General features: G+C 47.6%; 1 protein-coding gene across 2 annotated transcripts in view; it reads right to left on the reverse strand.

Moving 5' to 3' along the window:
- Nucleotides 1-16632: 16632 nt before the first annotated feature.
- The window catches only part of DHX8 (DEAH-box helicase 8), a 32605-nt gene continuing 26490 nt past the window's right edge, over nt 16633-22747 (reverse strand). For both annotated transcript variants that reach the window (XM_014518676.2, XM_014518675.2), the window contains 6 exons: nt 22003-22158; nt 21035-21172; nt 20208-20336; nt 19149-19345; nt 18795-18974; nt 16633-18230 (listed from right to left, as the gene is read on the reverse strand). In XM_014518676.2, coding sequence (XP_014374162.1) covers nt 18011-18230; nt 18795-18974; nt 19149-19345; nt 20208-20336; nt 21035-21172; nt 22003-22158 — 1020 coding nt within the window. In that variant the 3' untranslated portion in view covers nt 16633-18010. The remainder of the gene's footprint in view (nt 18231-18794; nt 18975-19148; nt 19346-20207; nt 20337-21034; nt 21173-22002; nt 22159-22747) is intronic.

A 22747-nucleotide genomic window follows, 5' to 3' on the forward strand; every position in this document is an offset into this window, starting at 1 on the left:
TACCCTGGCATTGGATCCAAGTTCCACCATCTCAATTAAAATTGCCTATTTCTACAGCAACCCCAAATTACTGCCCACTGGCTAGATAGTGGTATTTTGAGGTTGTGCTCTAGAAAGATATTGGGATGCAGTCTGGAGTGAAGCAGAGAGAGTCTCTGGCTGAGCAGCCTGGCCCAGCTGCAGAGCTAGGAATATGATACAGTGCAGTGTGATGCAGGCAGCAGTGAGGAGGGTGAAATCACCCCAATGCACAGCAGGCATGGTACAGCCATTTGCCTATTGGGAGGAGGCCAGTAGGACAGAAGCACCCCTCAGCAAAGCTTCAGAAGGACCTAGAAAAAGGTGGATAAGCCTGCCACTGGCACAGGAGCCCAGGAAATCTTCCATGCTGCACCATCTCTTCTCTCCAAAAGAAGGTCATCTGCTTTCCTTACAAGCCATTTTTTTTTCTCATCTCCAAACTGGAGCTGAAAGGAGCTGAGCAGGGCCTTTCCTTGTTGCTGTGCTTGCTCTCTAGTGAACATTAATGATAGTAGCAACATGCATTTATCTAGTATTTCATTCAGCACGTTCAGCGCAGGCAGTCTCAATGAGAGAAGTTTTAGGAATGGATTCACTTAAACGTGCAATGTTAACTCTGTCTCTCTCTTCGGCTTTGTCAAGACACTACATCATGATTGATAGATGTGTGCAGCAGAGTTCTGGGAATTGGCAAGATCAGATTCACAGAACTGAGGGGGAGTGACCTCTGAAGGACAGAGATTTATAATCAGCAGATCAGAGCCCTGGGAGTCAATAAATCCACTTTGCATTTCCAGCTCAGCAAGAGAAAGATGAAGCAGGTGACAAGCAAGGGACTTACTGAAAGATTACAGCTATTTGTTCTCCAGCCTCCAGCTATGCACCTGAGAGGTTGTATAAAGTGCAAATCTACACTGGCTTCTTTATAAAAGGTTTGTCAAACCTGGGCCTCATTTACATAGCACACACACTGCTTGTTGTATAAAGTGTCAACAATTCTCTTGTTACAGCAAGTGAAAGCACAGCAGCCCTAAGAGAGCAGAGCTTTCCCTTTGACTCCCATGTTACTTTCACTGTAGAACATTACCTTATCTGCATAATAGCCGCAGTAAATTGCTTATACATACATCACATTAGCAAAACCCACAACAAACACCAACCCATCAATATAAATGTTTTAAAAATCATGGTAATGCTTTGCTCCTTATTAGGCAGACTGAGTAAGAAAGACAGTGATCTTCTTTATGGAAACCCCCTGAAATTCTCAGGTTGCTTTAACAAACAGCCGGATAACTGGATATCCTTTTCTTATTGTTTACTCATTAAACCTCTAGTTTTATCCTGGTGGATTATCCCATGGGATGTGACTATGCTACAGACTCAGCTGGAAAAAATATCCTCAGGGATCAGTTCTTTGTGATGATGCGTTTTCATAGCATCAATATTTTTTTTTTCAGAACAATTTCTATTGCTGCTATTGCCCTGATGCTCCTCCTGCTATAGGAACCATACACAGCCCAGCAGGAAGCACCATAAATCTACTACCCAGAATATGATGCAAAGTTCCTTTCTGCTCATACTAAATAATTAACATGTAACATTATAGTCTGTCCCAAATGTACCCTTAGAATATGCTGCACGGGATAAGGGAATTAACCCTAATAATAAAAGGCTGCCAAGCAGAAATACACTAGCACCACGCTCTGTGGCACAGCACTTTCTAATGCAAACTGCTGAGATTAAGTAAGAAAATGTTGGTAACAGAAGAATTCTACAACCCTGAAATATTTATGAATGGGGATATTGAAAGACACACACAATACAAAATACTGATTATGGATGGAGCGATGAGCAAACAAGAGCATGGTGGATAGAAGGCTATGTGAGGAAAAATTATATTGCTACTCAGGTCAGCTACTTCAAACAGACTGTCAAGGGGATCTTGCTAGCTAAAAGTGGGCCTGGGCTCCATGGGAGGAAAGAAAAGAGAAGTATTTGTGACACTGTCCAAATGAGCACTGAAAAGACACTATGGGCTTTATTGCCTAACCCCAGTTATCATGCTCTTCTTGACCTGCTGCTCACAAACAGGGAAGGGAATGTAGAAGCGGATGGCAACCTAGGAAGCAGCAACCATGAGATGATTGACTTCAGGATCCTGAGGAAAGGAAGGAGAGAGCAGTACAGTAAGGACACTGGACTTCAGAAAACCAGACTTTAATTCACTCAGGGAACTGATGGGAATGTTCCCCTGGAAGGCCAGTCTGAGGGGGAAAAGAGAGTCCAGGAGAGCTGTCTGTATTTTAAAGAAACCTTACTGAGGGTGTAGGAGCAAACTATCCCAGCGTGGCTTAACAGGAAACTCTTCAGTGAGCTAAACCACAAAAACGAAGCTTGTAAGTGGAAACTTGGACAAACAACTAGGGAGGAATATAAAACTATTTCTCAGGAATACAAGGATGAAATCAGGAAGGCCAAAGTGCAGTTGGAGTTGCAGCTTCCCTTAATGAATGGGTGAGGCAGCCTAGTGACAGATGATGTGGAAAAGGCTGAACTACACAATTCCTTTTTCATCTTAGTCTTCACAGGCAAGGTCAGCTCCCAGACTACTGCACCTGGCAGCACAGTTTGGGGAGGAGGTGAGCAGCCAACAGTGGCAAAAGAACAGGTTTGGCACTATTTAGTAAAGCTGGATGTGTACAAGTCCATGGGGTAGGATATGATGCACCCAAAGGAGCTGAGTTGGGCAATGTGATTGCAGAGCCCCTGGCCATCATCTTTGAAAACTCATGGTGATTGGGAAAGGTATTGGACAATTGGAAAAGGGCAAATATAGCGAGGGAAGAAGGAGGATCTGGGGAACTACAAACCAGTCAGCCTCACCTCAGTCCCTGGAAAATCATGGAGCGGGTCTTCAAAGAATCCATTCGTAAGGACGTGGAGGAGAAGGTGATTAGGAACAGTCAGCATGGATTCACCAATGGGCAAGTCATGCCTTACCTACCTGGTTGTCTTCTATGATGAGATGACTGGCTCTGTGGATGTCGGGAAAGCAGTGGACATCATATACCTTGACTTTAGTAAGGCTTTGGATATGGTCTCCCACAGCATTCTAACAAGCTAAGGAAGTATGAGTTGTATGAATGGATTGTAAAGTGAACAGAAAAATGGCTGGACTGTCAAGCTCAAAGGGTAGTAATCAATGTCTCAGGTTGCAGACTGAAGTGACAATTTTTTGCTCAATCTGGCCCCTGAAAGTGCTCTACAGCCACAATCATACAGAAGTGCCTGGCTGAAAAGTGCTTCAAAAGGGCCGGATCCTCCAAAAATCTGAACCTTCATTGCATAACCTAGTGTCTTCTATAATTTGTGCCTGCGCTGCCTCCCAGTCTCCAAGCTGTTTTCAGAATGGGAGGGGGGAAAGAGAGCAAGGGAGTTTGGTCTGGGGGTGTTTCATCAGCCCCTGCTGGAGGGTGAAGCAGGTATATTGGAGCCCCCCGAGGTTGGGGGGCTCCAATTCACCCACCTCACCATCCAGAATGAGCTACTTCTGCACCCTTTCCCCCCTCCCATTCTGAAAGCAGGGGCAGGTTTGGAGGGCTAGGAGAAAACAGCTGCAGGCTGCAGGCAGAAGCCAGATTCCCTTTCCCCCTGGAACCAACAGTGAACTTCTGTTTGGTCCATAGACCATTGTAACTTAGAACACTTCCTGCAAAGCATTCTCAGTTACAGCAGGGAGCTGCATTTCTATCTGTGCCCTCAATGTCTAGTCGGCAGCTGGTATCAAGTGGAGTGCCCCAGGGATGAGTCCTGGAGCTAGTTTGGTTCAATATCTTCATCAGTGTCCTGGGAAACGACATAGATTGGACCCTCAGCAAGTTTGCAAAGTTTGCAAGTTTGGGGGGAGTAGTAGATGCCTTAGGACAGAATAATCCCATGCACTAGTACAGGCTGGGGGTACTGGTCTTATTTAGTCTGCAGAAGAGAAGACTGAGGGGGGATTTGATAGCAGCCTTTAACTGCCTGAAGGGTGGTTCCAAAGAGGATGGAGCTAGACCGGGGTGGGCAAAATGGTGGATATGGCTAGTGGCCAGACTCCATTACTTACCAGCCCCTGCTAGCATCGCTGTGGCCAGTTTCCATGAAGACCCCAATAGCAGTGGTGCCATGATAGCATGGGGCCAGGGTTTCTGTGGAAACTGGCCCCAGCAGTGCTGGCAGGGTGCATGGCTGGGCAGGGAGCTTCTCTCAGGCTGGGATCTTGGGCAAAATGGTGGATATGGCTAGTGGCCAGACTCCATTACTTACCAGCCCCTGCTAGCATCGCTGTGGCCAGTTTCCATGAAGACCCCAATAGCAGTGGTGCCATGATAGCATGGGGCCAGGGTTTCTGTGGAAACTGGCCCCAGCAGTGCTGGCAGGGTGCATGGCTGGGCAGGGAGCTTCTCTCAGGCTGGGATCTTGCAGCAGTGACAGCATGGTCTGGAGCCATGACAAAGCTTTGATCTGCTGCCCACATGCCTGGGGCACCCTATTCCCTCCCACTCAGATCTGGGGCATGTGGGCAGCTCAGCCCACATGCCTGCAGACCACAACTTTCTCTGCTTTGCCATAACTGAATTTATGGGTGAGGAGGTTGAGCCCTGCACCTGCCTTCCACATGTGTAACCTGCACATGTGTGGAAGGCAGGTGTGACCTACACAGTGAGTTTATGTGCAGCCCATCTCTTAGAAATAATACAAGCTTCATCTCCTCTCATATTGTGACCTCTGGGCTCCAAGGTTACTTGCTGCTGGCCCAGTGTCATTAGGCCAGCCTCTGGAGACTGATAATTTTGGCGTGCTGGATATCTTTGAACATTTAACAGATGCATGAAGCTCCCTAGAAGAATGTTGGCATGAATTCTGCTGATATTCTCAGGAGATTTGTTCTGCTAAATGAATCAGCCTTAATGACACCCATACACAGCCCTCTTTCACTCTCTGTGTTTCAATCACAGTAATATTGCAATCTATTACAATGCTGGAGACCATTTGATACAATTAATATTGATCTCCTCATACTTTGATAGCTGATATATTGACAAAGGGGCAGAGGGGAAGTGCCCACCAGCATGTTAAACCAGCCAGAAAGAGAGTAAAGAGCAGCAGACTATGAAAGCGGAAGCTCTTCTAGTGCAGCCTGAATGGCTGTCTCAGCCCCAGCTGAAGAAACACCTCCAAAAGTGCATGGAAATAGTCTTTTCCATGTGTGTCCAGGGACATTGTCATGAACAGCAGCATAACTAAGGGAGGAGGTGAGTGGGGCACTAGTCCTGGGTGCTGACTTAGGGGCAGTACAAAAACAACAGCCTCTTACTGCTAGCACAGACACCACCACCCAGGCCCAAAAGCTGCTAGGCCTGGTCAGTGAGGGAGGCAAGAAATGAGTATATCCATCTCCTGCCTTCCAATAGGAAAATGTGTCCAGCCCCTCCTACCTCCCCGCTTCACTGCAAACACCTCTGGGGCTTTTCCCTGTCTGCTCTTTCCATCTCCTGAGATACTTAGCTTCCTCCTACATAAGATAGTTTTAGTCTGATTGAAGGGTAATGTGTAGATACAGGACAAATTCATTTAGCATTCAGCAGTTAACGAAGAGAAGAATATGTGCCAGAGAGGGCTTCATGGAAGGCAGAACAAGGGTCTCCACTGTGCCCAACTCTTGCCACAGTCTCTTTAAACCCTTGTCAAGGCTTCTGATTTGTGAGAGACAGGTTCAATCTAGGAGCAGGGCTATGAGAAAGCTAAATCTTAGTCACAGGAGATGTAGGGTGACCACCCGTCCCTAATTGGGTGGGACAGCCCCGGAATGGGAACCTCAAGTCCCGGTCCTGGGCTGCATGACTTGGGACAGCATGTGTCCCAGATTCACAGCATCGTGCAGGGATCAGGAAATGGTGGTTTTCCCCTTGCAGGCTGGAAGTGTTCCAGCCTGCAAGGGGCTGCTTGGGGCTGCCGGGAGCAGGACACAGGGGGCTCCCACACACATGTAAGTGACTGGAAAAGAGTTGGGAAGCATGGAGAGCAGCTCCCTGAAGTTAAGTCTGGTGGGGTGGGGGGTGGCAAATGGAGGCCCCCATGGTGAGGGAGGGAGTGGGGCAGGGTCTTGGGGCACTGCCCAGCCAAGGCCATGAATGGGGCCGGGGCATAGAGTGGGATGAAGCTATGGGTGGCTTGTCCAGGGGGCGTAGGGTATGGGGGGGGGGCAGCTCCCCACTGCTGTGCGCACCCCCTGAGGGGTTGCATAGGAGGCACATGTCGGGCCCCCCCCCCCCAATCTGAACGCAGGGAAGGGGTGGATGCAGGCTGCTTGCAGCCCTCCCCCCTTGAGTCCCACATGGCTATGGCAATGTGCCCCCTGCCCACCCAGCAGCAGTGGGGGTGGGGGCAGCAGCAGCATGGAGTTTTGCCCACTGCTGCTGCCTGGCAGGCTGGGAGCACGCAGCTGGCGCGGGGCTCCCAGGGGAAGGGTAGCAGGGCAGGGAACTCAGAGCTCGCAGCGGGCAGCCCGCATCCACCCCCACCCTGCTGGGCTCTGCTCCGGCCATGCTGCCAGCAGAGGTGTGATGGGGGGAAGAGGGCATGTGTCCTGCTTTTACATTTAAAAAAGGTGGCCACCCTGAGTGGATGGAGTAGGAGGACATAAAAAACACGGTATTCCCTACTGTCAAAAGTAGAGACCTGGGGGTCAGGTGTTAAGGAGTAAGAAAGTTGTTGCAGGTGCTGAGACTGCAGAAAACTTGCCTGTTTTCAGGTTTGTCACTAGAAGAGTGAACTGGAGTTCACATTATGGGATTGCAGTTAAATCATGGTTGGAGGGAAAAACTTGTTTATTCTGAAAATGTGGACTATATCCTCATGTGCATTGGAACTGAGATCAGGCCATCATGCAAACATGCAAGAGGCAAAACTTTTTCCAGTCCCCACCTCAGGGAATTTCTGGTATTACTGCTGGTGGAGAGTGGTAAGCTCAGCACTCCCTCTGCTGGGCACAGGGAGCATCACAGAGCAGTCCTGTATAACTAATGCAGGGATGAGCAATTATTTGGGCTGGAGGGCCACTTAAGGAGTTCTGGTGAGCTGTTGCGGGCCAGGTCAGCACCTGCCCTGCCCTGGCCTGCAACAGCTCACAACTCCCTAAGTGGCTCTGCCCTGGACCTGGGTCCCAGATCCGTGCCTGCAAACCTGGCCCCAGCCCCAAGATCTCCATGGAGCCTGGACTGGGAACCCCATGGGCAGGATGTGCTTGGCCAGGTGGATGGGATGGGGCCACAGGCAAGCGAGGACTGGTGTTTGGGAGCAGGAAAGGTGGGTGGGGCTGGGGCCAGGACTGGGGGGCAGTGACAGTGCAGGGCTGGGGCCCAGGGCAGAGCTGTGACCCAGCAGACACAGCACCCATCACAGGGACATGCAGGCAGCAGATCATGGCTCTTCTCTGGGCCCAGGCCCCAGCCCTGTGCTCTCACCACCCTGCGAGCCCAGCCCTGGATACACCTGCCCATCCCACTCCCAGATGCCACTCCTCACTGACCTGCAGTCCCATCCCATCTATCTGGCTGAGTGCACCCTGCTCATGCAGGTCCCAGGCTGGTCTGCAGGGAGACCCCACCCACCCGTTCCATCTGCCATTCCCAGTGGTGGGTGCAGGGCAGATGGACCAGGGTGCTCAGGCAGTGGCACCCTAGCCACTGGGTTTGACAGTTGCAGTGGTGCCAGACAGAAGAAGCCACCATTGGGCTAGCCAGGAAGCAGCATCTGGCCACTGTGCTGCCTCTACCCCACTGTGCTCTCGGGGACAGCGTGACTAGCTGCACACACCGTGGCCTGAACTGCCCTCCATGCCAGGGCTGAGGGACATGCTGCAGGCTGGATAAAATCCCTTGGTGGGCCAGATCCAGCCCACAGGCAGTATGTCACCCACCACTGTACTAATGCATCCCAAGGCCTCATCAGAGAGAAGTAGTTAGCTGTGTTAAGGGCAGATTGGAACTGCTTTGCTCCAGCTGTCTCTAACACAGGGCTACTGTATGTCCAAATTTTCCCAGACATGTCCTCTCTTTGGGTCCTCCTAGTTCTGGGTGTTTTTTTTTTTAAAAACCTCTATGCACGTGGTTGGCATGCAGCCAGGCAGGGTGGTGGGCGCAGCCCCAGCAGCTGGATGCAGGTAAGTCTATGGGGGGTGGGGGTTGGAGAGCCAGGGCTTGGGGACTGTCCGCGGGGGGCAGGGGGGACAGGGATGTGTGAGGGGGTGGGTGCCTGCTGACAGTGGGGGGAGCTGTCCCTCCAGCAAGGGAAGGGAGTGGGAGGTCCCTTTGGAGGCAACAGAGAACAGCTACATGGCCTGGCCTACAGTACTGGGGCTGGTGCCCATGTTCGCAGGGGCAGGGCAGCCAGGAGGCATTGCAGGGCAGAGGACAGCAGGGGGTTGGGTGTCGGGAGTGAAGGGCACCGGCAGGGCTGGGGACAGGCTGTGGTTTGGGAGTGAAGGGCGCCAGATGGGATGGGAGTCTATGGGGTGGGAGTGCAGGGCACAGGCAGTGCCAGGGGACTGTGGGTCGGGACTGAGGGAAATCAGCATGGATGTGGGGGCTGCAGGTTGGGAGTGAGGGGCAGCAGCAGAGACAGGGTTCCCCCCCCTCCCGACAGGTGTCCTTTTTTTTGAAACTGGAAATATGGTAACCCTAACTATCATCTCTCATGCTGGCTGTGCTCCTGGCTAAAGAAAACAGAAGGACAAGGTCTCCACCAGAGCCTGCCTCCAATGCAACCCACAGGCAGAGGACAGCACTTTACCCAGCCACTCCTAACTTCTCCCCAGTTTTCCATACACAGTGGGAACCCCCAAGCCTAGCTGTTCATTTTGTGTCTCTCCCATTTCATCTTCTCACAGACTGAGGGGCTTGCAAGCTGGCAGGTTTTTAGAAGAAGTTCCTACATTCTCCTTCCAGGCCTCTGTAGATGAGGCTTTAGCAGAGAGAAAAAAATGGTATCTCCAGTATGAACTCTGTTCATTGGACTTTTCCTGACTTTGGGATATCCATCCCTGTACTGCTCAGGATCCCACAGGAGTAACTGCCACCTCTGTTGGCTTGCTGTATCCTGAGTTTTACACAGAACTAAAGAAACCCCAGCTCAGATTTTTCAGCTTTTAGAGTGCATTAGCTACACATTCAGAAGGAATAGCAGGAACTGGGAAGGGTGAAAAGCAACCCCACCTGCCTCTGACACAGGCCCAATTTCTAAAGGGGACCCTCCACATACAGTCCATACTCTACCCTCAATTGCTGCACCACACCTCCCAGCTTGCATCTAAGGGACTTTATTTGGCCCTAGTCACCTAACTGGGGTCAAGGGTGAAGAGGTCTGATCTGTCACATGACTCATCAGTCACACACACTCCCAAACCCCCAACTTTGGGCAGTAGCTCATGCTCAGTGCACCCTTGGCAGAGGCCAGAGCCAGGGCAGAATTCTGCTTGGGTGACACTCCTACCATAGCCAAGCTTTGGGGGGAGGTTAAAATTCTGCCTCCTCCTCCCAGAGCAAAAACATTTCTCTTTCATTCTGCCACATTAATTGGAGTCTGAAAGCCAACTGCCCAGAAACTCCCACAGTAGGAGAAGGGTGCCAAACACTGGTTTTCAGAAGCTCTGAAAGTAGGAAAGTGACTTGTAGTGCAATGAGTTTTCCACCCTTTGGTACTGCACTAGTTGCACACTACCTGGACAGACCTCCATGGAGCAGTGCCCGCTTTCCTTCTGCTGCAGGAAGACATTACTGACACCTTGGCAGTACTCTGCCTTGCTTGACAAATTGCATCCTCAAGAGCTGTGCTGTCCACCGCTGCCACTAGCAGTAGAGTAGTTCATGGGTTCAAACTGCAGCAAAGCAGATTTAGATTGAATTTCAGAAACCCCCCCCAAAAAACCACTTTCTTACTGGCAGACCAGGAGGGCAGCAGAACAAGGAAACAAGCTTCCAGAGCAATTGTAGAAGCTCCTTCAATGGGAATTTTCAAGCAAAGGCTGCATAAGCTCTTGACTTGGATGCTTTGGGAATAGCATCCTGCATTCGTGCAGGGGGTTAAACTAGATGACCCCTAAACAGGCACATAATTAGAGGTGGGAGAGAAGGGCCCCAGAAGCAAGAGCAGCCCCATGGTTTACCAATGTCAGGAATTCCAAAACAGTCCCCAGCTTCTCCTGCTGCTGCATTAAGAGAAACAGGTGGGACAGGCAGTCTGCAGCAGTTGCAGCAGCAACTCAGAAAGAGACCATTTAAAAATTCCTGGCATAGGTAAAATTGTTGCCCCCCCCCCTTCCACCCAGGGTGCCAACTCTGCTTGTTCATGCCTCTGCCCTCGAGATCCCTTCCAAACCTATGATTCTATATTTGGTGCTTTCTTAATGCTCCAACTCCTGGAAGCAAGAGCTGAGATTCTCAGAGACTGTTTTATTTAATACTATATTTTCTCATATACAACATGGCCCCAAGTAAGACACACACCTTGTTTTTGAAAGGCAGAATGAAGAAAAAAAAATCTTTCTGGGAGGAGGGAGAAGAGAAAGTGTCCACAGCCAGCAGCCAGGGAGCCCTGCTTGCAGCACTTGCAGCTTTACTTTTATGTTCCCTTGGGAGAAGCCTAAGCAGCAAAAACTGTTGTTACCCTAGTTCCTTGATTATAATGTGCACCCTAATTTCCAGCAGCTAAGTTTTGGAGAAAAGCTTGAAACAGTGAAACAAGCATAGCCAATAAACTCTGATACCAGAGGCTTAATCTTTAAACCAGTTTCTTGATTTTTAAATACTTGGAGCTAAGGTTAGCAGAAGGGGCAAGTCAGGAAGTTTACCACCTCTGTTTGCTGTTGTCTCCAGCAAATGAGAGTGAATGGACAGCACCTGCTTTTCCCAGACATAACTTGGAGAAGATTAAACCAAATCAGTGATTTGCATTTCTATCCTTCCAACCTTGAAGAGAATCAAACACTGAACTCATGACAGTGAGTCTTTAGAGAAGGGGCATCAGGCATCTGGCTTGTGGAGCCATGTCATCTGGCCCACAGGGCACTAGAGGGGTCAAGAATTCAGGGGTAGGGTGAATGAGGGTAGGGCCTGCAACTGAAATCCTGGATAGGGAGCCCTGTTAGGGATGGTTTGGAACTGCACACTACTCTCCTCACAAACCACTCTCTGGTCTAGCTGCCAGCACTAGAGATGGCTGCATGATGCATGATAGCAAAGTAGAATTTTTAAACATTGCCGTCTCCCATACTAAAATAATGCTGACTCCAACCATCCTGAAGGGAACAGACAGATCTTTTCCAGCACCGTTCTACCAGCCCTGCATGTGAGGGTGTTTCTTAACTAGGTCTGTAGCCAAAGTTGGGTTGTGCTGATACTCCTGCTGGAATTAAAACCTGGTTAGGGGCTCTTACTGCTTTACTCAGGGTCAGACTAATTGCCATATTTAGAGTCAAGAAGGAATTTTGCCTCACTGACCATCATGGTCCAAGGGGCTGGTTGCCTTCCTCTGTAGCAGGGGGCCATGACTGTCTTCCTTGGATCTCTTGAGCTTATTTTAATAAATCCTTGCAGCAGTGGGACATTGACAGTGCCCTCAACCCCCTGCTTTCCCTGTGGCAGATGAAGGTGCTCTTGGTATTTTGCAGCAATATGCCTTGTAGTTGTGCAGTAGTTGTTTGGATAGTTTTAGGAATAGGTTGGACCAGGGCTGCTCAATCCCCCAGCCCATGGGCCAAATTTGGCCTACAGAGCCATGTCATCTAGCCTGTACGGCTCCCCACAAGTCCTGAAATTTGACAGCGAGGGAATGGTGGCAATTAACGCTTCCACGGCTCCCCCACCACCAAATGTCCAAGCCCTATGTGGCTGGATTGTACTCAGGCTGGGCCACACAGCACAGCTAAATTGGGCCTTGCCCAGGCTGCTGCCACAGAGCTGGAGCAGGTCCAGCCTGGGACGTTGCCACACAACTGGATTGGGTCCTAGCCAGAGTCACCCCACATGGCTGGACTGGGCCCTAACAGGCCCACCCTATGCATCAGATCAGGCCCACACACCTGGCATGGCTCATTTGCCCATATGAAGAAAAAGTTGGGCACCACTGGGTTACAGAAGCACATTTATAGGATGGTTTGGATAGATGACCTCCAGAGGTCCTTCCCAGTCATTTTTCTATCATTCCAAGTAGCAACTGGGGCTCTGTCCCTGTGACAAACGAATGCATACGCTGTATTAAATGAACACAAGGTAAGTATTGCAGTGTGCATAGAACACAAGACTGGAAATTAGGGCACCTGGCCTTTGCCACTGACCCACCATGACCAGGCACAAGGGCTAGGAGATCATTCTGATTTTAATCAACTTAGCTAGTTTACAAGGATTAGCACAAGCAAAAGGGCTCTGCTTTCTTCACCCCAAGAGCAGGGAAAAATCAGGTACAGAATTTCTGCATGTTGCAGAACATGTACATATAAAACACATTTGTGAGAGTCAGCTTCTCACTCACCAGGCTCCCAGCTGGCCTGAGAAAACAATACCGTCATAAATGAGAAATTCCACCAAGCTGCTAATGGGTCAGGACCCTCTCTGCAGTTGTCACAAAATCTCATGAGCAACAAATTAGGAAAGGAACAAAAACCCCATTGTATGAGCAGCACACTGCTGTCACAATGGCTCTGGTAATAAGCCTGTAAGTGAGGAAAGGGTAGTTGCTATAACAGATGGAAGATGTGTCAGGCTAACTGTAAAATGCTTATTTATCGTTCTTGAATAAGGGCAAAAGATGATTTTATAGGGGAGTGGGAAGGGGGGGGGTGATATTTTTGCTCTGGATCTTGTGCATGTGACAAACAGACAGTGTATGTGACAAACAGAAGATGGCCCACAGACCCATGGCATTGGCAATGCATCTCAAGTTTGCATACATATATCAAACCTTCCATCTGCCCAGAAAGATTCCCACTGGAACTTAACAGACCTGGAAAGCAGGAGGCAGGAGATCCAGTTACTTGGAGGTAGAAAAGCCTCACACCAGCCTCTGAGAAATAAGTCCTAACTTCAGGCTAATATATGCATCAGAGGACTTCAGGATAACACTCTCGGGCAGAAGGTGTAAAAGGTCCACAGCTTGCTGTAACCTGAGCAGGGAAGGGTGCAAGTGCCTCTGGCAGAGCTCAAAGCTGTTAAGAACACATTTCACAGTATGTCAAAAGGGCAGCATCTTAGCAGCTGCTTATTCAACCAGGTGAAGTCTATCACACAGTACAAACTGACAAAGGTGCGGACTAAGTTCTTTGCCACCCAGGCCCTGATATCTGGTAGCAATTTCCTATGATACTAATGGCAGTGGTTATGCCAAGTTCTGTAGAAGTGTCTGCATCCCAGGTTCTTCCTGGGATGCCCTGTAACATGCTTTTTCTCAGCAGCTATAAAGTGAATGCTTAGGCAGTCACAGTTTTGCCCCCCAATTTCAGCTCACAGGCTATTTCAAACATTTAAACCAAATATAACAGGAAGCAGGAAGACATCTAGGCCTGGGATATTTTGTTCTCCTGCCTGCTGCAGCTGGCATCAGTGAGAAAAGTAGAACCAGCACATCATTTCATAGGATGTTTATGGAAGTGTCCATGCTGCTGCTCTCTGCATGCAAGAACTACAGAGTTCATTTAGGTTTATTATGGATTCTGCTCTGTAGCTGAAGGACAAGGATGGATGCAGAGGCAGTATGTGTATGTACGTGGCTCTGGAAAGATTTATTAACTGGGATCATGCTTCTGGTGGGCACCCATACTTCAATATAAGTGTTTATTTTTCCAGCTAATTTAAACCACTTCCAAAGCTAACCTGAAAATCTGTAGGAATACAAGTGTGAATTATACCACCATAACTGTATCAGTTTAAATTCACACCTTACTGAAATAACTTTCCAGAGTAGACAAGCTCTCAGACCTTCTATACCATCAGCCTGCTCAACATTTTTCACATGTATGAAAAGATGAACTATGGGAAATATTAAACAAATTGCAGAACTGACTTAATTTAGACATCAATGGGTGCCAGGGTTGCCAATCCAAGATATTTTTTTAATGACAAATCTGCGAACTTTTTACTGATACTTTTTGTACGGATAAATGTTTTACATAATGTAAACGTAACCCTTCTGCCAGGCCCTGGGCAGCAGTTAGAAGGGATGGGTTCAAATTTAGGGGTTTAATGCCAACCATAGTAAAATAGTTTGGTCATCAGTAAAAAGTTTGCAGGTTGTCATTACATTTTCTTGGGTTGGCAACTCTTACTTGACTGCAACAATGGCTTTTTACACTAGGCTGCCCCCAACTCCAGGGGTCCCCTACTCACTCCACACCCTAATGCCTCCAACTGCACCCCCAATACCATGTTACTCCCTGCCCAGCCCAGCCTCCAACCTGATTCCCGCCCTGGATCCCAACCTGCCCTCTCCCTACACCCCTCCAGCCCTGTCCTAGCTAAAACCTCCCTTCCTGTCCTACCCAGTCCAGAGCCACACAGTCCTGCATACCTTTGAGGTGACCACTGACCAGCCATTACAGGAAAGAGATGGCCAGAACTAAGAGCAACAGTAAATGGCTGGGGTGGGAGTGGACAAAAAGGGGCTTACAGTTCCCTGCAAGACACTGAGCTGTGCTCCCTCAAACACCAGGTGACACTGCTCTGCCCAGTCTGTCCATCAACAGTTGAATCTAACCTCATTCCAACTAAGACAACAGATCCTCAAATGACCTATTTCTTAGCTTTTTACAGATGGTTCAATTTTTTAAAATTGAAATAAAGTGATCATAATGATCTCTTCTAGCCTAAAATCTAAGATTATCTATAAACTGCTTATTATACTAGAACTGTTTGCAGTGACGGGTCATATTCGACCTGGGGGGAAGTGGGCAGCGGAGTCCCCCAGGGCCCGCACTGTTCAATTTCTTTATCAGCGATTTGGACAATGGGGTGAAAAGCAACCTGTTCAAATTCGCTGATGATACCAAAATCTGGGGTGAGGTGGGCACGCTAGCAGGGAGGGAAAGACTGCAGAAAGACCTGGATAGGTTGCAAGGGTGGGCTGACAAAAAGAGGATGCGTTTCAATACGGACAAGTGCAGGGTGCTGCACTTGGGCAGTAGTAACCAGCAGCACACTTATAAAATGGGAAACTCTCTTCTTGAGAGCACGGAGGCAGAAAGGGATCTTGGAGTCCTCACTGACTCCAAGATAAACATGGGCCGACAATGCGAGGTCACGGTCGGCAGGGCTAACCGGACCCTATTGTGCATCCACAGGTGCATCACAAGTAGGGCCAAGGAGGTGATCCTCCCCCTCTACGCGACACTGGTCAGGCCACAGCTGGAGTACTGTGTCCAGTTCTGGGTGCCCCACTTCAAGAGGAATGTGGACAACATTGAGAGGGTCCAGAGGAGGGCCACCCGCATGATCCGGGGACAGCAGGGCAGACCCTACAATGAGAGGCTACGGGACCTGAACCTGTTCAGCCTTCACAAGAGAAGGCTGAGGGGGGACCTTGTGACCGTCTATAAACTCACTAGGGGGGACCAGAAGGGTTTGGGGGAGACCTTGTTTCCCCCAGCGCCCCCCGGGATAACAAGAAATAACGGCCACAAGTTGTTGGAGAGTAGGTTCAGATTAGACATCCGTAGGAACTACTTCACAGTAAGGGTGGCTAGGATCTGGAACCAACTTCCAAGGGAAGTGGTGCTGGCTCCTACTCTGGGGGGCTTTAAGAAGCGGCGCCAGGCCTACCTGGCTGGGGTCACTTAAGCCCAGTTTCTCTCCTGCCCAGGCAGGGAGTCGGACTTGAAGATCTACAAGGTCCCTTCCGACCCTACTTCCATGATTCTATGACTTTGTCTCTTTCTTGTTCCTGGTCCACAGGCATACCTACCATCATATACCTAAGAACTTACTGTCCTTATCACTTTTTCTGAACAGGAAGATCTATAAAGCCTGTGAAAGGGTACATGCGTGAAAACCAGCATGCCTGTTTCATAATCGAGTGCTTAAAGTTGTATGCTCACTGGCTGGCAACTAAGACTCAAATAGAAATGATTCTGCAAATGTTGAGCATGTTACTGAAAAATTAGGCCAAGGGCAGAGCTATTCACAGAAATGAGAACAACTGCTGACTTCCAAAGGGGAAAAATAAAATCAATTATCCTTTGATGCATGTTCTTTGTAAAAGTTAAAGAACTGGAAAGCCAATCACGGAAATGCAACTCAAAGAGGGAGAGATAAAAAAGAATTTGCCTTCAAGCCTCAGCAGAACCCTGCTGCTGCTGTCTGACATAGACTTTCCATGCATACATCTCTCATGTTACTTTTTACATTAGATCTTTTAAAAAAATTAAGTTCAAGCAAAGTTTCACAGGAATCAGGGTAACAGTTACAGCAGGATAAGGCATCTTCACCTGCTGGGAAAGAAAACCATCCTGTTAAAACCAAAGGACAAATCCCTCTGCATGTGTCACAATGAGAGTCTCCAGACTCGCAAGTATATTTTTAGTGATTTTATTTATACAGGCTGTATGCCACAGACACAACATATTTAAAAAAACGGTATATACACACTAGCCCTCATTGCCTTCCTTGTGAACATGAGCAGATTTTAAAAATGAAGCCATTCTTCAGGGAGCAAATGTTTTCCTAGAGAATCAGAATTAAGTACAAATCAAATCAGTCACCCCTGCTCTATTCATTTCAACAGTATCTTAATAAATACCCCAACTTGGGGAAAAATTATTATAAGTTTGGCTCTTTCCAGACATGGAGCCAAAGTCACCACATTTTAGCTCTGACAAGGCAGGTCTGACTAAGAACCTGTTTACAACAAAAAGAAAAAACAAGTTTATATACAGTTTCAACATGACACAGCACATGTTGGACAGTCATTCGGCAATTCAATTTTAATAAAAACTGATTCCAGCATGTCTTTGCTGAAATCCATTTTTTTGCCTTAGGGGAGTTTTGTATATAAAAAAAGAGCAGTTCTGACATCACCTCACACTGTCTGAAGAAATAAAACACACAAAACTTTATATAGAAAAAGTCTGTCTGTAACATCTGTAACCATTTAGGTTCACAGACTGAACTGTGCTGCAGAGTAGATGTGGTTAATTACCATTTGATATACTAGCCCTCAGTGCACAGGAGACAGTGATGAAAGATAAGACTTGCAGTCTGACCTGTACCATCGTCCAACTACAACAGATGCTTTGGTTGGGTTTCCGAGGATCTCTTCCGCCTGAAAGATTTGTGCAAAGCCACAGATTCTAAATATCCCCTCACAGATGGCTGGGGCAGTTTTTCATTTTGAATAAGGGACAAACAGTTACAATGAACAAGAAAACGTGCAAGTTAAGGAGACTGAGCACGAGTGGTAAAGCCTACCAAAAATACTTGCAGAGCAGTGACAAGAGCATTGGCTGATTATCAATCCCTCTTCAGAGCAGCTAGAAAACAAAAAAATTCCTGCATTTGAACATCCAGTCTCAGAGGAGAACAGTTGCTCTTCAGACCATTGCCTCATTTTTAAGCTTTGATGCTTAGTGCCCAGATTTGAGAGCCTTCAGTTTTCAAATCCTTGGAAGTGAGAAGATTGAAGTTCTGTAGAGTTACTTCTGAAGTGGATACAATACAGTGGAGTGAGCTAGGAGATCAGAAGTGGCCCATGAAACTGTATCATCTGAGGGGCTGATGGCATGAATCAGTGACATCTAGAGCTTTTGTCCTCAGTGAAAATACTGGCAGTGTGAAAAGGAAATGAAACAAAGCATGACCTAGCTATGAGCTCAACTGCATATGCCCTGAAGAGGAGATTTTCAACACTGACAGACTCTCAGGTGTCACAAGGACTCTGCCAACAGCAGGCCATACCAGAAGCAAGCTCATCGACGCCTGAATGCACGCGAGATCCTCCATGCATTGGGCTCCTCGTAACGATTGTACAAGGGCTCCAGCCGCTGCTGCTTCTTCTGTTTGCTCAGCTTAGTGGGATCAGAGACCTTGAAGAAAGCTGGTGCAAATTCCACCAGCCAGCGTGGGTCAATGGTGGTCACTTCACGCATATATTCTTTTGTGGTCAGCACCAGTTCATGATACACCACCCTGTAGGGAGAGAAGGCAGCACTGATGCCAGATGAAGAGGAAATACACACTTCCTAACAGAAAGAGGGTCCTTAGATTTCATCAGCTACGACAAAGGGAGTAGTCCAAGCCCTGTCCTCCTGAGCCTAGAACTCATCATCTTCCTCTACAGAGTCATCAATCTAGAAGAGCCATTCCCTGCAAAAAATCCCTTTCCCCCCCTTCTACTTCTGCTGTAGTACAGACCTGCTTGGTTCCAGTTAAGGAGCTCTACTGTCTACTCTATGCTACAGGGCAGATGTACAGTAGGAAAGCTGAAAGCATGGCAAGGCAGGACTCTGGGTCCTTGCCTTGCTTTCCAATAACCATAGCATTCAATTTGCCTGCAAGCCTGTCAAAAGCTGCGCAGAAGCCTATTTTAAAGATGGATCAGAACCTGTCCCTCACACTGTTCTCATTCCATTCTGTAACTTCGATATCAAAAGCCCATGTTTTGGTCTGTTTTATGAATGATCCATGCCCACGGACTTTTTAGCTCTGAAATACACACTGAAACTGAGAATAAGGTATCGTAGCTTTCCTTACCATTCCGGCTGTCGGTTGAAGAGAGCACTAGATGGGTGAATATAGACCACCTGCTGGTCAATGAGAGTCCGGTAGCCTTCCTGGGGATCCTTCTTTGCTGCGTTTCGGAAGAAACCACTACAGATTGCCTTCTGGACTCGAACTGTTGCCTTTCCACAGGATACCACATCCAGCTTGTGTCTGCCAGGCAAGAACCAAAAAGGAAAGAATTTAGAGGCCTTCCCAGTTTGGTGCACAAGAGATGCACACAAAAATGCCAAAATTCTGAGTTGCGCTTGGGTGCGGTGGTATAGAACAAGAACACCAAGAATTCCAAGAGGGAACCAGTTCTTGCTCTCTACTGGATTTTCTCACCTGTCCATGATCCCCAGCATTTGTTTACGGATATCTTGTGCCCTACGCAAAGACCGAGCCTGGATAAAATTCTCATAGCACCAGGGGTTCGAAAACTTATTATTCTTCCAAGAGTTGTAAACAGCCAGCAGAGTGAGATGGTCACCTTCTGTCTGATGAAACTTCGCTTTCTTCTGATCAGCAAGCGCTTGTTTGTCCTAATACACAAAACATGCTTCTATCATACACCTAAAACTCTTACAGAGATAGTACTATATACAGCCAACAGAGAAACCCTGGTTCTTTAGAAACTCATGGTGCATGTTCCTGTTTATTATTGAAATGGACCATGGAAGGCTCGGGACAGTGCACAGCATCCCGATTCTTAGGGCGCGTCCCCATGAAGGGGAACATGCGTTTCCCCAGGGAAAAAGAGCAGCAGCACATATTTGTGCCACTGCTAGTTGTTCCCTGGCAAGGCCTTGCATGTGTGCTCTGGTGCACAGCAAATTGCCCCGGGTAGGATAGGGCCAGCCCAGGTGCTGGCCCCAGTAGCCTTACCTGGGGTCCTAGGGGCCTCCTGGGGCTGCAGCGGCAGTGATCTGGGCACATGGAGCCTAGTCAGCAGCCAGTGTGAGTCTGGCTGACCAGGCTCCGATTTTGGGTGGCACACGCTTCAGTCATATGCACCACCCCTTTTTTTTGGCGTGGGTTTTTTTTTTTTTTTTGGACACTTGGATCTTCCCCTAGAACAAGCTCCCGCTGCTCCTTTCCTCCCTTCCCAGTCTAAAAATGGGAGCAGACTGGGAAGGAGGAGGGGGTGTTGCTAGGGGAAACCAGTGAACTTCTGTCTGTTCCAGGGGATCGTTGTAACTCAGAACACTTCCTGCAGTGTTCTCAGTTACAGCGGGGAGCTATGCTTCTTTCTGTACACTATGTGACCCAATAAACCCTTTAATTATGGTCTTGTCTGAGGGAATATGTGCCTCCCATTTTCTCTGATGCATTCTACAAGTATGACAACTAGACTACTATTTCCTGCTATGCACCCAGGCCTTGCCATACACCTGAATTCCTTACCTTTGGTCTGTAGAACACATTCTGTACAGATAGCATAGAGACTATAGTTAACATTTCCTCACTGCAGCCCAAATGTACAGACATGATCAACATCTTGCACAACATTGGCTCCAAAGGAAACTCTGCCATCTGCAGAAATAAAATGAAAAAAATCTCTCTTCAGTGGCAACACAGAAAGGCTCAGACAGGCCTCACAGTCTTAGATTGAGATAAGTCTGGCCTATTTTTTGAGATTCTAACTAAAGCTTAATGGGAAAAGACTAGACCTTTCAGTGTTTCCCTAGCATGACAATACCCTTTACTTCCCACAGAGTATATGGCCCTGGCCATATACACCAGCACAAGTATAGCCCAAACCCTACAGGAGACTTTTAGTAACTGAAGGCGTGTCTACATGAAACACTATGTCACCACAGTGACAAGCTATGGCAACGTAATTGGTTGCTTTGTCAACAGAGTTGGTGAGCACAAACCGTGACACTGATGCTATGTCGCTGTAGCGTAATGCTACAGCAATGTTGCATCTAAAAATAACTATGTGCCATTGGGACTGTGCAGTACCAAATGCACAGTCAGGGGCGTGAGTAGACAGTCTGATAAAATTAAATTAATTTATAATAGAAAAGGGCACCTGCCCCTTGGGAGGCAGAAGTTACATTACTTATTATTACTTTGCAGTAAAAACTGATTGCTAGAGAAAAACACAGGTATGGACCCACTTACAAATCACCAGATCATGGTAGGGAGAAACAAAAAGATTTGAGAAGTGACAGGGGCAGACTTCTCAATGGACAGTTCCAGCCAAGATGGCCTAGGATTTAACATACTCTGCGCCCAAGTCGAGTGAGTAGTCCCTCATCGTCCAGAGCTCCCAAGGTATATAGTTGTTCCATGGCGGTGATTAAGGTTTCCATTGGGGGAGCATCCATAAAGTCAAAGGAGAGCAGATCATTGATCCCCATAGCCTGAAAGAGAGTGTAAGGTTAAGAGGGACAAGAGAAGAAAAAGGAAACTAGGGTTGGTATACACAGATATAAAAGTGTCAAAACATGTTTCAAGAGCCAAAACCAAAGTCAAAGGGGGTAACCGAGAGGCTCTTGCCCAAGAGTCTTGCCTTTATCGCCAATGTAACTACACAGGCATGATGGGCAAGTTAGTCATTCCATCCCTCAGGGTAAAGTTCTGGTAAATGTAAGTAGCAAACAATCCAACACCAGTCCAGGTAGATGGGTTTGGCAACCTGGTAGTTGTTTGCTTGCCATTTATTACTTTTGCCTCTTGGTCAGGCACCGAGATAACTGCAGCTCTCAGACCATATGGTCTTTTCTGTTGCTCCAAAATGTCTGGGATCTAGAAGGTACATACCTTTGAATAAGCCATACCCAAACAGAGATTGTGTTAATGCTGTGAAGCAGTGCCTAAGAAATGCTATTGTATTTTATTAAAAGACTTGATTTACTAGTTCAAACATTTCTCCATGCTACTATGACTTCTAGCAGCTTGCATTTCTACAATTTCAAACAAATCAGGTCTTTCCAATTTTGTAAGTTTTGGAACCTGAGATCTACTATATCCAGTATGAGTCTAAGTTAGATTTCTTGAGGAGGAAGAACCTCAGAGCAAGCTGTAGCTTTGCCAGTGGCACAGTCTTTCTTCCCAGCCACTTGCATATACTAAAAGGGAGTGAGATTATTAACAATATTTAATAAGGCTCATAAAGCAGAGATTAAGTTACTAAAAGCTTTATGTTCAGGATGACTTTATATCAGTGAAATGATAAGACGCCAATTGCTACCTTAAGAGAGAGCACTGTACTGGCCAAGTTAGTTCTCTGGATTTCAGGCACGTTGGTGGTCAACATTTCATCTCGATAAGCACGCTCTGTGTAAAGTCTGTAACATTTTCCTGGCCCTGTTCTCCCAGCTCTTCCTGCTCGTTGCTTTGCTTGGGCCTGGAAGATTTAAGAGGTAACAACATAGCTCGGTAAGAAGGAATGATTTGCAAGGACAGGTAAACATTAACTAGAGCAGAGAATGAATCTACTAAATTAAGTAGAAGAGCAATCAAATATTTATTTCCAGTTCTACTCACCTGAATGCAGATATATTGGCAAACTTCTAAATTAAATTTGTATACGACAAAGCTGGAAGGGTTTGCAAATACTTAAGAATCATAGAAAATTAGGGCTGGAAGGGATAGCAAGAGATCATCTATTCAAAGCAGGATAATTCCCAACTACATCATTGTAGCCAGAATTTTGCCGAGCTGGGCCTTAAAAACGTCCGAGGATGAAGATTCCACCACCTCTCTAGGTAACCCTTTCCAGTGCTTCACCACTCTCATAGTGAGAAAGTTTTCCTAATATCCAACTGAAACTTCCCCTGCTGCAACTTGAGACCACTGCTCCTTGTTCTGTCATCTGCCACCAGTGACAACAGTATCTCAGTAGTCTCCAACTGTTTTAAATAGATCACCTTCAGCATTTAAAAGCAACTCAAGATCTACCGGGCACTGCCACCCACAACCAGCAGGTAAGTCCT

Source organism: Alligator sinensis, unplaced genomic scaffold (assembly GCF_000455745.1).
Source record: "Alligator sinensis unplaced genomic scaffold, ASM45574v1 scaffold161_1, whole genome shotgun sequence".
In the NCBI taxonomy this organism is placed as follows: domain Eukaryota; kingdom Metazoa; phylum Chordata; order Crocodylia; family Alligatoridae; genus Alligator; species Alligator sinensis.